Source organism: Mastigoproctus giganteus, chromosome 1, assembly GCF_048544385.1.
Source record: "Mastigoproctus giganteus isolate SK-2022 chromosome 1, ASM4854438v1, whole genome shotgun sequence".
NCBI classification, from domain to species: domain Eukaryota; kingdom Metazoa; phylum Arthropoda; class Arachnida; order Uropygi; family Thelyphonidae; genus Mastigoproctus; species Mastigoproctus giganteus.
The window spans coordinates 107,804,168-107,819,300 of NC_143575.1; the positions used below are offsets into that span (position 1 = coordinate 107,804,168).

The window sequence follows — 15,133 nt, forward strand, 5'->3', positions numbered from 1 at the left end:
TGAACACTTTACATCAGTGATGAGTTTTTAATTCTTTTAAATTCTCAATGACTTGATAAAAAGATAGATTCAAAAAACAAAAGAAATATTAGAGAGAAAAAAAATAATATAAGTTAACATATATGTTAAATAATATATGTAGGCTTTACATATATTATTTGTATTAATATGCTTGTATAAACTACAATACACTTAATATTAAACAATTTATTTGTCTGTAATTTTAAAACCATACACTTAATTAAACACAATTTATTTCTCTAAATTGTGTTTAGTATTAAGTAATTTCTCTAATTAAAAACAATACTATTTAATAATAAACACGATTTCATGATTTTCCAATAACAAACAGTTTTTTTTTTTTTTATCAGTTCCTGTCATATTTGAACATATCAGCACCATCAAGAGAGACTAATTTTTTTCCACCAACACTTTTTTCCCCTTTGAATTTAAATGTATTGTTAGGTGTCAAATTATAAAAAAGTCCTGTTTCGTCAGCATTGTAGATGTCTTCGTCATTGAAATCTTTCCTGATTTCTGCCCAAACACGGTCAATCTGTTCATTTGTCATTATTGGATCTGCAGATTGAGATTCTCCACTAATTTTTGCATAAACGGTTTTTAAATTGATCCAGCCAACCATTGTTACACACAAAATCATTGCGTCCAAATTGTTTAGCAAATTTTTCCACTTCAGTCTTCAAGATCGAACTGTCTATTGAAAATCCAGCACTTCTTTGTGTGGTGAACTACTGAAGCAATGCTTCATCAACGTTTATAACCTCGCACTTTCTAAATTTTTTTTTTTCGGTTATGTTCTTTTCCAGTGCTGATATGTAAACACCTTTATTCTTCCACAACGTTGATACACTTAAAGAGGACAAAGAAAACTTTTTACACATGTCAACATTTTTTGCACCACGTTCTAACTCACAAATAATTTCTACTTTTTCGCGAATCGAGAGACACTTTCTTTTTTTAGTAGACACGTTTCCGAAGAAAAGGTTCGTTTTTAACTGATTTTACTTTAAAATGATAAAGTGATCTACATACAAAGTTCTTAGAAGCCCCAAAATGCATACAAAGTTTTTAGAAGTCCTGATATGCATTCAACATTCTTAGAAGTCCTGATATGCATACAACATTCTTAGAAGTCCCAAAATGCATACAAAGTTCTTATAAGTCCTGTTTCCAAAATTCTTAGAAGTCCCGAAATAAATTCAGTTTAGTGAATACAAGACAATCTGTAAATAGGGTAATGCGACAAGTGGAACGCCAGTGCACTATTGTATAGCCCCTGTCCCCGGAAGGACAATAAACATACACTCTAACTAGATAAACTTCTAGCCACCGTTCATTTCGTTACCATACTGTGAGAAAAGAACATGGGAAGTCTTAACAATTTCTCACGGTCAGGCTGCAATTACTCCAATATATTTGAAGCATTCTGTTATTTTTAAATGCAAATATTGTAATAAAAAAGTAAAAATTCTGGTTAAGAGGTAGAAATTTATGGTCATTATAGAGAGATCCTGTTATTTTCAAAGTCATTATACTGAATTTAAAATAGCATTAGGTTAATGAGAAGTTGGCTGGAACCAACCACATAGGATGTTATAACATGTTGGGGTGTTAAAAAGAGGGTCACTATAAAGAGCTTCGACTGTATATACAATACTGATATCAAACTACGTTCACTTATCATTCTTGTTGGACTTATTTTAAGAAACAATAAATAAGAAAAAATCTTTATTTAGCATTCATTCCTTATCTTGAGAAAATCAGCAAGCAACAGCAGGGCAATCAAAACAGCAAAAGAAGCAAACTGAGTATGTGATTCAGAATATGATACCCTATATTTTTATTAACATCTCTCCCTCCCCCAGTTCCTGTCAGAAAGATAAGTTTAGTTATAATTTAACCTAAATTACTTTAATATCAAAATTTTATAGTGTAACTGAAAGCATGTAAGAAACTAGGTAAATGATGTTAACACAGACTGCCTATTTTACAGGTGCCTATGTAAGTCTTACTTCGGTCATCCTTGTTGACCTATTAGGACTAGACAAACTAACAAATGCTTTTGGATTATTATTAGTATTTGAAGGAGTGGCCTGTCTTATTGGTCCACCAATCACAGGTAAGATTGTATAAAACTTTATTAATCTATTTACTGTTATCATTTTGTCACACATACAGAAGACAATTGCTGCATAGCAGCAACCTAGAAGTTTGCAATGGCTTTAAAAGATTTTGAAATAACACAAGTCTAATATAATGATAATTAAAAGGCTTTTACTACAGTACTGGCCACCAAGCAGAAATCCAGCAGAATTTGAATGGGCTGTGATCAGATGAGGAAAACTGCAAATCCTGCCTCCCATGTTCTTTTAGCAACCATACTGAACCAACCAATAGGGCACTTCTGATTCTTTCAGCCTTTCCCTCTCTGTATAGTAGCAGAATTGGTGGCATGATAATTTCACTATTGGCTGGGAAATAAAGATCACCTTGCTATAACATGCCATCTTACAAAGCACATTTTGAGTTACACATATATTAATTTGATACATTATCTGCCATTACACACACAAAAATTTGAAGTTATACACATACAAAACTCACATGCTGCCATGTTACAGTCTTACTCACTAACATCATTTCAGTTTTTGGTTGTCCATGGCAACTGCATATTTTGATTTGTTAGGTATTTTGCATATAAAAATTTATATACAGTTCCTATGTATATATATTCATATTCTTACTACCCTTACTGTAAACAATGAGAACAGAAAAAAAAAAAATGATAGGATTTCAAAAAATGGAAAGAATTAAATATTGAAATAAAAAAGGAAGTTTTAAAGTTTTGGAGCAAACAGTTTCCAAAATGGATCGAAAGAAGCTGCAAGTTCAAAAGAAAATTAGATTATCTGTTGAACGGTAACAGATTTTTTTAGAAGAATGAAAAAAAGCAAACTAGGCAACAAATCTTACATTCAATATTTAAAAAAAAAAACCAGCCCAGTACAAGAATATTCCCCCACTTCTTGAGATTTTTTGAAAAATTAGTCATGAAATACAGGCACTCCCCGGCTTATGTAATACTCGACTTACAGAAATTCGACTTTACGTAACTTTTTGCCAGTGCAAACTTTAAAAAATCGTGGAAACGCATTTTGCATCCCATAGGAATAAATAATGGTATCGTGAAAATATCCTAATGTGAACCCAATAACACATTGTTTTTTTTTTTTTGGTAATTCGTTCCAAGACCTCGAAAGTCGAAATTTTTGCTATATAACTAAGCTATTTATCTCTCTAAAAGGTCATTTTTATAATGGAAATTGCACTACACTTTCATCGTTATCATATGTTCTGTTATAACAATCAATTTTGAACGCATTTGTGATATTTTTCTAAAACACATTTCTGGAGGTCACTACAATAAAAATAATTTGCACTTTTGGGTTTATTGGGCTTTTCTGTTAGTGCAATCTATTATAAACGGGTAGTAAACTTGATCTTATTGCATTTAATTTGCGATAATCCCGATAACTGGAATTCTGTGGGTTTTTACATTATGGTATTATGGAAAAATGAGTTCCCCTTCGCTGAAATCTTCAATCATATAAAAAACAAATAAATTTTCAGAATCTTCTCTTCATTTCCTATTTACTTATTACAATGGTGAAGGGAAAGGGACCAACGGAAAGTGCAAGTGATGGCAGTGCTAGGAAACGAAACAAAATTGATTTAGAAATGAAGAGTATGACGCAGGACAAAGTTTGTCATCTATTGCACAGAATTAGGTCTCGCTGCTTCAACAGTGAATACTATTTTAAGGGACAGTGTGCATATAAAAGAACATGTTAAATGATCAATACATTTAAGATCAACAGTGATCACAAAACAGCATTAAGGTGCTATATCAAAGATGGAAAAGCTATTAATAATATGGATGAAAAATCAAATTCAGAAGCAAGTGCCCCTGAGTCCAATGGCCATTCAAGCAAAAGCAAGAAGTATTTATGAAAATATTAAGGATAAGTACACCGAACCAAGCCAAGTTCATGACAAGCAATGGATGGTTTAATAGGTTCAAGCATCACGCTGGTTTCTAAAACTTTAAAGTATGCGATTAAGTCACCAGTGCTGATTCTGCAGCTGCAGAGAAATTTTGTGATGTGTTGGAAAAAACCCCTTCTAAATCTCCACAGCCCTCAACTTCCATAGCAGCGTGCTTATCAGCTGAAGAGTTAATTCTGGCAACAATGCTCAAAAGGTAAAACTTGCTGACAATTATGCCTGTCTCCTCTCCTCTCTCTTTTTGTTATTTTATAATTTTTATAATTTTGTACACTTTTGTAATTTTTCCTGTGCATGAGATAAAAAAATTGAATAAATAATGCTATTTACATGTTTGCCAATCATTTATTTTTCGCTTCAATCAAATTCTGCGTGCACAGTTGCAAGTGCTGCTTAAGCATTTAAGGAAATTCCAACTTATGTAGAGTTCCGTGGAATGCAACCCTTATGTAAGTCGTGGAGTGGCTGTATAAAACAATGTTGCTCATGTATGTTTTATTTCAATAGATTTTTATTTAATAACCTTTAAATTTTAATATGTTGTTATTTACCAATAATAGCATATTGATATATATTAATATATAATGAGATATATTTGAAAATGGGGTTAAGTATTGACAATTTATAGCTTTTTGGAACCTATCCCTGACTATTACATGAAAATGGCATGCTATGGCACTCATATCTACTGAGCACCATTTTTTCAGAATCAGTTTGCATTAGTCTGAAAGTTCAAAATACTGTGTAGTTCTGGTTAAACTATTATGTTTATAGTCCGTTGACAATGTTGGCTGTAGCAGCCTGTCCCTACAAATGATATTCTAACTATATTGATACTATAGCCATACTCCTCCCCTATATCTTTATAATCACATTTAGCTATAATTATTCATTCCTTTTTTGTATTTATAGGGGCTCACAGGATCCTGAGCTGGATGTTATCATTCTTCTCTTTTTTGGTGATCCCCTTCTCTCTCTCTCTCTCTCTCTCTCTCTCTCTCTCTCAGGGTAATTCAGAATTTTTTTTTTTTTTTTTTTTTTTTTTGCCTGGTGCAGCATAAGCCTCAGGTTTCCTTGCACCATATGGCTAATAATAATAATAATATTTATAACTCAAAAATGTTTACTTATTCCATATATATCTTTATTCTGAACCCCACTAGCAATGGTACCAATATATTACATATTTATTATGATAATTCTTTATTAATTTTTATTACTGTTAATTCAGTTATAATTTCTTAGTATTGTTCATTCAATTATAATTTTTTTATTTACATTCTTTTCTTATATAAAATAAAAATGAAAAAGAGTAAGGAATAAGGAGTAAGAATAAAAATAAAAATTTTTATTTTTTTTAATGACCACTACACCTAACATTCATTAGCATTAGTAGAGGCACATGATGCAAGAAAGCAAGCTTATACAACATCAGCCAAAAAACAACCCCTTCCCATTTCACTGATCCATTCATTCCAAATGTTTGTCTAGTTCTGCCTTGAATTTATTTAAGCTATCAACTTCCATAACAAATGGATGTTTGTTCCAGCAATCATCTACCTGCTGGCTAAAGGCAAACTTCTGAATATCTATTCTATAACTGTCTTTCCTCAGTTTGAATCTATGCCCCCTCAAGTTTGTAATCTGAGCAAGAGGAAGAATCCCATCAGCATTAAGCCTGCTCAATCCATTCAAGGCCTTATACACCTCAATCAGATTGCCTTGCAGGTACCTAGTCTCCGGAAGCTGCAATTTGCAGAACTTGTTCCCTTTACCAGTCTTGTTGCCCTTCTCTGTACGCATTCTAGCAACTCTACATCCTTCCTAAAATGAGGTTCCCAGACCTGTATGCAGTACTGTACGCAGTACTCAAGGTGTGGCCTGACGATTGCCTTATACAAGGGGATAATCACCAAGGGGACAAGACCCCACGATCTACTCTGGCAGCCTGTCTGCACTGATCAGAAAACTTCATATCTGACTGCACAATTACCCCAAGGTCTCTTTCAATCTCCACTACCTGAGTGTAACACCACACATGATTAATCAAAATAAGCATTTAGAAGTGATATTAGATTCTAATCTTACATTTGTGCATCATATTAATTACTTGATTAATAAAATTAAGAATTGCTGCTATATTCAAAGTACCAAGATTTGAATGGGGAATGGGAATGCAATACAAGTAGGACAACTTCAACTCACGCACTAGAGGTATTAGAAGAACATATGCCATTGGACCTGTACATGATATACAGAGCCTTTTGTTACTTTTTAAGAAAAGATATTAATTTTACTTTTCTTGATATAACTATAGATATTAGTCTGACATGGTGAGATTAAAAAGGAACTCTACATCTAAAAGAAATGTGTAAAGGAGAAGAAACATCCATTACACGTTTCTTCTCCTTTTTAATCATACCATGTTATTAGATGTATGGCAGGTCAGATGGAATGAAAATATAACTGGGATCACAACTAAGCTGCATATACTCTTGATGTCAGGTTTTTGTTTAACCCCCAGGGGCTCACATCTGGTGAGTATGGGCTTGGCACACCCAAGGTCCTGAGCTGGATATCATCATTCTTCTCTTCTTGGTGATTCCCTTCTACTTTTGACTGACTGACTGACTCACTCTCTCTCTCTCTCTCTCTCAGGGTAACTCAGGAATTTTTTTGGCTGGTGCAGCATAAGCCTCAGGCTTCCTTGCACCTTATAGCTAAAAATAATAATAATAATAATTAGTCATCCTGTTTTTATACACTACGGTTTTATGCCATGAGCTGTAGCCTGTAAGACTAAAAAGGGTATGGAAGATGAGAGAGGGGTGGAATGTAGCACTCTGTTGATTTTTCTGCTGTTGTTGTTGTTATTTGGTTTTTAGGAGCATTAGCAGCTAAGGCCATATTTCTCCGGAGATATGCGGTGGTCATTTCCTGACCTTTCTGCATCCTCCGTATTTGGTGGTCACGGGCTCAAACCCCGGTCTGATCAAGAAGCATGTGCTATGCACTGCTGCTCCTGCCCACCTGGCTACTGAGGTGCCTTGATTTTCTGCATTTGAAGCCTTATGTTCCTATACTCCCTCCATGATAAATATAAATAAAATAAAATAAAAGAGGATCAGAGAGAAGAAAGCACATTTGATTTGAGCATCTTTGTTTATGCTACAATACAGATATGGAGAAATAATTCACATTGAAACATCATTTTATATCGCAATGCAGGTCAGATCAGAAGACATAATTATTAGCAAAAAGTAAAAAAAAAAAAAAAGGTATATAGGTTTAGTATTTACTTTAATTAAAAAAAAGAGCTTTCCTGGCCTTTTTTTGTGAAAAATTTCAAATCACAGCATGAAAATCAATTGTTCTAGCAATGTTTGATTCAATACTTAGCCTGGCCAAATCCACGACATTCCTGAGACATTGTAGACCTTAAATAATTCTTAATTAGCTTGAGTTTGCTAAATGACCTCTCTGCAGAAGCTACTGTTGCTGGAATTGTTAATAGTATTCTTAAGCTAACACAAACATTTGGAAATAGATTACCAAGTCTGTACTTTGTTAACAAGTTCAACAGATCTAATGGCTTTAACTGTGCATTTACAAAATTTGCTTTATGTACTGAGGGTAAATGTTGTATTTCTTTTCCAAAATCATTACCGTTAAGGTCAGCAGGATATTGCTCTAATAAAGATAAAGCTTTTCTCTTCCACATCTTTTTCAGACATGATGAGATATTTACACAAGAAATCAAATTTTTCTGCCAACTGCTTAACAGCATTGAAGTGGACAGTTAATCCTGCTATAACATTGTCTACCAAAACGTAAAACACATACTTTCTGAAGTAGGAAGAAGTAGGCCTCTTCTGGCATATCATCTGTGTCATTCATTTCCTCCAAGTTACCATCAGGTGTGCTGTCATCATGTGGCCTTGCCCTCTTGCGCCTAACTCTACCACATCTACGGGAGAGTTTTATTTCTATCTTTAGGTTTGATGCAATCAATTTGGCTTCATTCCACATGCATTTCCAGTTGTTTCGTAGTTTTGTCAGATCTGTGAGGAGAGTTTCTATGTTTGCTACTTCATCATACAGTGTGGCATCTCTAGCTTGGATGACCTTGTTGCAAATATCTATGCCAACTAATATTTTGTATCACACAGGTGACATTAACACAGGCAAAAGATGTCACATAAAATAAAACTCCATGGACTTCATTTCTTGTTTTGGCCATCAAATTTAGTTCTAGGTCTTCCAGTGCTAATTTAATGCCAGGCAAGTGAGCTGCAAAAGGCTTTACACATTCAACACGATCTGACCATCTTGTTTCAGACATACCATGAAGAGAAAAACCAATATGGTTTTGTAGTAATTCCCACCATTTAGGACTGGAACTGAACAGGTGGTACACAGTTTGAATTGTTCAGAAAAAGGTTGTTGCTTCGAGTATGCATTCAGCAGCATCATTTCCAGATTTCCCATATAAGTTGGGTGTGTGACAACCGCAAGGTGAAAAAATTTCTGTTGAGCATTGTTCTTGTATACAATGGTGCTTGTGCACCGTTGTATTTTACAGCCATATTTGCCCCATTATCGTAGGCTTGAGCTCTACAATTACTGAGAGGAATAGCATGTTCTTTCAATGTATCAGTTATCAACTGAGCAATTTCTTCCCCTCTTTTGTGGCTACAATCTGCAAACTTGAGAAATCTTTCTTGAATCTCATACTGCATTTCTTTTAAAAGTACGTATCTCAAAAGAAATGTTGTTTGTTCAATATGGGAGGAATCTGGTGTGGCATCTACTATTACTGCAAAGTACTTTGCAGATTGCCCCTCCAGCAAAATGTGTTGTTTCACAAGATTCGAGCATTCTGCAATAAATTCATTTTGTGAATCAGGGGACAGATAATGAACTTGAAGCCGCTCACTCCTTTTCTGTGACTCCTCTATACTTAGCACATGTTCCTGAAGGATAGGGTCCCACCTGGAGAGCAGTTCAACGAGTCCTAAAAAGTGTCCATTATTTGAATCACCAATTCGATGGGATGAACCAATAAATGCCAGACCATGTTCTCCCAAGCAGACAACATCGATGGCTGACCGGGCTAGCTGGGTGGGTAAAGTGCCTGCCTGGCAACCCAAAGGTCGCGGGTTCGAATCCCGCCTCGGGTTTGGATCAAAGTACTGCAAAAACCTTGAGAGGTGCATTATGGCCGCAGAAGCCGATGTGCCAACAACTACCAAAAAAAAAAAAAAAAAAAACAACATCGATGATGCGCTATAAAAAGATTTTTTTTTTTTTTTTTTTTTTTTTTTTTGAAAATTAAATGCACTAGGCATAATCCTTATGGGTTTTGATAATTAACTATATAATATCGGTGTAAATACACCATAGTTAACCCATATATTTGAGCTACGATTGTAGCGTAGAAGGCATCGTTTAAATTGTATCTCATAATGTGGTTGCCTTCACAACAAGATAGCTACTATTGAATTACTTCAAATAAATAACGCTTCTCTAGTAGAGACGACTACTGTTATTTATTTTCAGCGTACCACCACCCAGACGATCGTTTCGAAGCTTTTTGGCTTCGTCATCAGTGGGCGGGTAGGTAATACAATATGCCATCTCAGTTGCGAAGTTATATCCACATTATGAGAGATGCCAGAAGGGTGTGGTGGTAATGTATTTGAAAATTAAATGCACTAGGCATAATCCTTATGGGTTTTGATAATTAACTATATAATATCGGTGTAAATACACCATAGTTAACCCATATATTTGAGCTACGATTGTAGCGTAGAAGGCATCGTTTAAATTGTATCTCATAATGTGGTTGCCTTCACAACAAGATAGCTACTATTGAATTACTTCAAATAAATAACGCTTCTCTAGTAGAGAAGACTACTGTTATTTATTTTCAGCGTACCACCACCCAGACGATCGTTTCGAAGCTTTTTGGCTTCGTCATCAGTGGGCGGGTAGGTAATACAATATGCCATCTCAGTTGCGAAGTTATATCCACATTATGAGAGATGCCAGAAGGGTGTGGTGGTAATGTATTTGAAAATTAAATGCACTAGGCATAATCCTTATGGGTTTTGATAATTAACTATATAATATCGGTGTAAATACACCATAGTTAACCCATATATTTGAGCTACGATTGTAGCGTAGAAGGCATCGTTTAAATTGTATCTCATAATGTGGTTGCCTTCACAACAAGATAGCTACTATTGAATTACTTCAAATAAATAACGCTTCTCTAGTAGAGAAGACTACTGTTATTTATTTTCAGCGTACCACCACCCAGACGATCGTTTCGAAGCTTTTTGGCTTCGTCATCAGTGGGCGGGTAGGTAATACAATATGCCATCTCAGTTGCGAAGTTATATCCACATTATGAGAGATGCCAGAAGGGTGTGGTGGTAATGTATTTGAAAATTAAATGCACTAGGCATAATCCTTATGGGTTTTGATAATTAACTATATAATATCGGTGTAAATACACCATAGTTAACCCATATATTTGAGCTACGATTGTAGCGTAGAAGGCATCGTTTAAATTGTATCTCATAATGTGGTTGCCTTCACAACAAGATAGCTACTATTGAATTACTTCAAATAAATAACGCTTCTCTAGTAGAGAAGACTACTGTTATTTATTTTCAGCGTACCACCACCCAAACGATCGTTTCGAAGCTTTTTGGCTTCGTCATCAGTGGGCGGGTAGGTAATACAATATGCCATCTCAGTTGCGAAGTTATATCCACATTATGAGAGATGCCAGAAGGGTGTGGTGGTAATGTATTTGAAAATTAAATGCACTAGGCATAATCCTTATGGGTTTTGATAATTAACTATATAATATCGGTGTAAATACACCATAGTTAACCCATATATTTGAGCTACGATTGTAGCTTAGAAGGCATCGTTTAAATTGTATCTCATAATGTGGTTGCCTTCACAACAAGATAGCTACTATTGAATTACTTCAAATAAATAACGCTTCTCTAGTAGAGAAGACTACTGTTATTTATTTTCAGCGTACCACCACCCAGACGATCGTTTCGAAGCTTTTTGGCTTCGTCATCAGTGGGCGGGTAGGTAATACAATATGCCATCTCAGTTGCGAAGTTATATCCACATTATGAGAGATGCCAGAAGGGTGTGGTGGTAATGTATTTGAAAATTAAATGCACTAGGCATAATCCTTATGGGTTTTGATAATTAACTATATAATATCGGTGTAAATACACCATAGTTAACCCATATATTTGAGCTACGATTGTAGCGTAGAAGGCATCGTTTAAATTGTATCTCATAATGTGGTTGCCTTCACAACAAGATAGCTACTATTGAATTACTTCAAATAAATAACGCTTCTCTAGTAGAGAAGACTACTGTTATTTATTTTCAGCGTACCACCACCCAGACGATCGTTTCGAAGCTTTTTGGCTTCGTCATCAGTGGGTGGGTAGGTAATACAATATGCCATCTCAGTTGCGAAGTTATATCCACATTATGAGAGATGCCAGAAGGGTGTGGTGGTAATGTATTTGAAAATTAAATGCACTAGGCATAATCCTTATGGGTTTTGATAATTAACTATATAATATCGGTGTAAATACACCATAGTTAACCCATATATTTGAGCTACGATTGTAGCGTAGAAGGCATCGTTTAAATTGTATCTCATTTAAATTGTATCTCTAAATTGTACCACCACACCCTTCTGGCATCTCTCATAATGTGGATATAACTTCGCAACTGAGATGGCATATTGTATTACCTACCCGCCCACTGATGACGAAGCCAAAAAGCTTCGAAACGATCGTCTGGGTGGTGGTACGCTGAAAATAAATAACAGTAGTCTTCTCTACTAGAGAAGCGTTATTTATTTGAAGTAATTCAATAGTAGCTATCTTGTTGTGAAGGCAACCACATTATGAGATACAATTTAAACGATGCCTTCTACGCTACAATCGTAGCTCAAATATATGGGTTAACTATGGTGTATTTACACCGATATTATATAGTTAATTATCAAAACCCATAAGGATTATGCCTAGTGCATTTAATTTTCAAATACATTACCACCACACCCTTCTGGCATCTCTCATAATGTGGATATAACTTCGCAACTGAGATGGCATATTGTATTACCTACCCGCCCACTGATGACGAAGCCAAAAAGCTTCGAAACGATCGTCTGGGTGGTGGTACGCTGAAAATAAATAACAGTAGTCTTCTCTACTAGAGAAGCGTTATTTATTTGAAGTAATTCAATAGTAGCTATCTTGTTGTGAAGGCAACCACATTATGAGATACAATTTAAACGATGCCTTCTACGCTACAATCGTAGCTCAAATATATGGGTTAACTATGGTGTATTTACACCGATATTATATAGTTAATTATCAAAACCCATAAGGATTATGCCTAGTGCATTTAATTTTCAAATACATTACCACCACACCCTTCTGGCATCTCTCATAATGTGGATATAACTTCGCAACTGAGATGGCATATTGTATTACCTACCCGCCCACTGATGACGAAGCCAAAAAGCTTCGAAACGATCGTCTGGGTGGTGGTACGCTGAAAATAAATAACAGTAGTCTTCTCTACTAGAGAAGCGTTATTTATTTGAAGTAATTCAATAGTAGCTATCTTGTTGTGAAGGCAACCACATTATGAGATACAATTTAAACGATGCCTTCTACGCTACAATCGTAGCTCAAATATATGGGTTAACTATGGTGTATTTACACCGATATTATATAGTTAATTATCAAAACCCATAAGGATTATGCCTAGTGCATTTAATTTTCAAATACATTACCACCACACCCTTCTGGCATCTCTCATAATGTGGATATAACTTCGCAACTGAGATGGCATATTGTATTACCTACCCGCCCACTGATGACGAAGCCAAAAAGCTTCGAAACGATCGTCTGGGTGGTGGTATGCTGAAAATAAATAACAGTAGTCTTCTCTACTAGAGAAGCGTTATTTATTTGAAGTAATTCAATAGTAGCTATCTTGTTGTGAAGGCAACCACATTATGAGATACAATTTAAACGATGCCTTCTACGCTACAATCGTAGCTCAAATATATGGGTTAACTATGGTGTATTTACACCGATATTATATATAAAAAGATTGTATCATTTCACAACTTCAGTTTTGATTAACGCTTCTAAGATGGTGTCAACTCCTGTCCCAGACAGCAGGCGCCTTTCTAGTTCTGGCCAAGCTAGGTAACATTCTCTGTGACTATTGCCTTTTTTCTCCATTGGTGCTTTGAAATTTCAGTATGCTTTCTGGGAAAACTTGATTGCAGGTATCTTTTGGGAATGTTCTAGGCAGAGGATGTGACCATTCGTAACATACTTTTATATTTCCTTTTGAGATGGAAACTCACAGTTGTGATACATCCAATGTCAAGGCCTACATTATGATTACTTCTCTCGTTTTCCAAATTCACTTCCACATGCTCCTGTGTGTCTGTTTCTTTCTATTTTCCATTTTCATTTTCTGCATTTGTCCCTTCATCAAAATCCTGTGAATGATTACCCAAATCAACTGCTCCTTGTTTGGGGATGAGGTTTATAGTACTGAATCTATAGTACTGGGATGAGGTTTATAGAATCTATAGTACTGCATACAGGTCTGGAGTCCTCATTTTAGGAAGGATGTAGATTTACTTCATATCATATATTTGGATTTCAGGAAAGCTTTTGACACTGTTGCGCATGGAAGACTATTGTACAAATTGGAGCAGAATGTTGTTGTTGTTATTTGGTTTTTAGGAGCATTAGCAACTACGGCCATATTGCTCCGGGGATATGCGGTGGTCATTCCCTGACCTTTTCCGCATTCTCCGAATTTGGTGGCTCACGGGCTTGAACCCCAGTCTAATCAAGAAGCATGTGCTACGCACTGCTGCTCCTGCCCACCTGGCTACGGAAGTGCCAGGAGCAGAATGGTATTAAGGGTAAGTTGCTACAATGGATAAAAGGATGGTTAAGTGGGAGAATACAGAGGGTGGTAATCAATGGGTGCTGCTCTTCATGGACTAATGTTATTAGTGGAGTCCCACAGGGTTTGGTGTTGGGTCCACTGCTGTTTTGTATATTTATCAATGATATTGATGAAGGTATATCAGGCTTAATGTCGAAGTTTGCAGATGATACAAAGGTTGGCAGGGTTGTTAATGACAGTAATGGCAGTGTGCTACTGCAACAGGATCTAGATAATTTGGGCAGATGGGCTAAGAAGTGGCAACTGAATTTTAACCTTGACAAATGCAAAGTACTGCATATGGGTAGAAGTAACCCCAGAGAAACGTACCAACTGTGTGGTAGGAAAATGAAAAAGACCTGGGAGTAATTGTGCAGTCAGATATGAAATTTTCTGAGCAATGCAGACAGGCTGCAAGGGCAGGTCATGGGGTTTTGTCAATGATATATAGGAATTTTGCTAGCAGGGAAACGGAGGTGATTATCCCTCTGTATAAGGCAATGGTCAGGCCACGCCTTGAGTACTGCGTACAGGTCTGGAGGCCTCATTTTAGGAAGGATGTAGATTTACTTGAGCGTGTACAGAGAAGGGCAACAAGATTAGTGAGGGGAATAAAGGGATCCTCTTACCAAGAGAGGCTTAAGTTCTGCAAATTGCAGTGGCTGGAGACTAGGCACCTGCGCGGTGATCTGATTGAGGTGTATAAGGCCTTGAATGGGTTGAGCACGCTGATGGGATCCTTCCACTTGTTCAGATTACGGGGGCACAAATTCAAATTAAGAAAGGACAGATGTAGAATAGTTGTGCGGAAATTTCCCTTTAGCAAGCGGGTGGTTAATTACTGGAACAAACTTCCATCTGTCGTTGTGGAGGTTGATAGGTTGAATAAATTTAAGGAGGAACTGGACAGGCATTTGGAGGGAATGGTGTGATTTTTTTTTTTTTTTTTTTTTGGCTGATGCTGCATAAGCTCATACACTTGCTTTCTTGCATCACATGCCACTACTAC

The 15,133-nt window shown here is 36.0% G+C and overlaps 1 protein-coding gene across 5 annotated transcripts in view; it reads left to right on the forward strand.

The window, feature by feature from the left end:
* LOC150091085 (monocarboxylate transporter 12-like) overlaps positions 1–15,133 on the forward strand; it is a 183,417-nt gene that overhangs the window by 157,028 nt on the left and 11,256 nt on the right. For all 5 annotated transcript variants that reach the window (XM_090374147.1, XM_090374129.1, XM_090374165.1 and 2 more), the window contains one exon: positions 2,015–2,140. In XM_090374147.1, the coding sequence (XP_090230273.1) occupies positions 2,015–2,140 (126 nt within the window). The remainder of the gene's footprint in view (positions 1–2,014; positions 2,141–15,133) is intronic.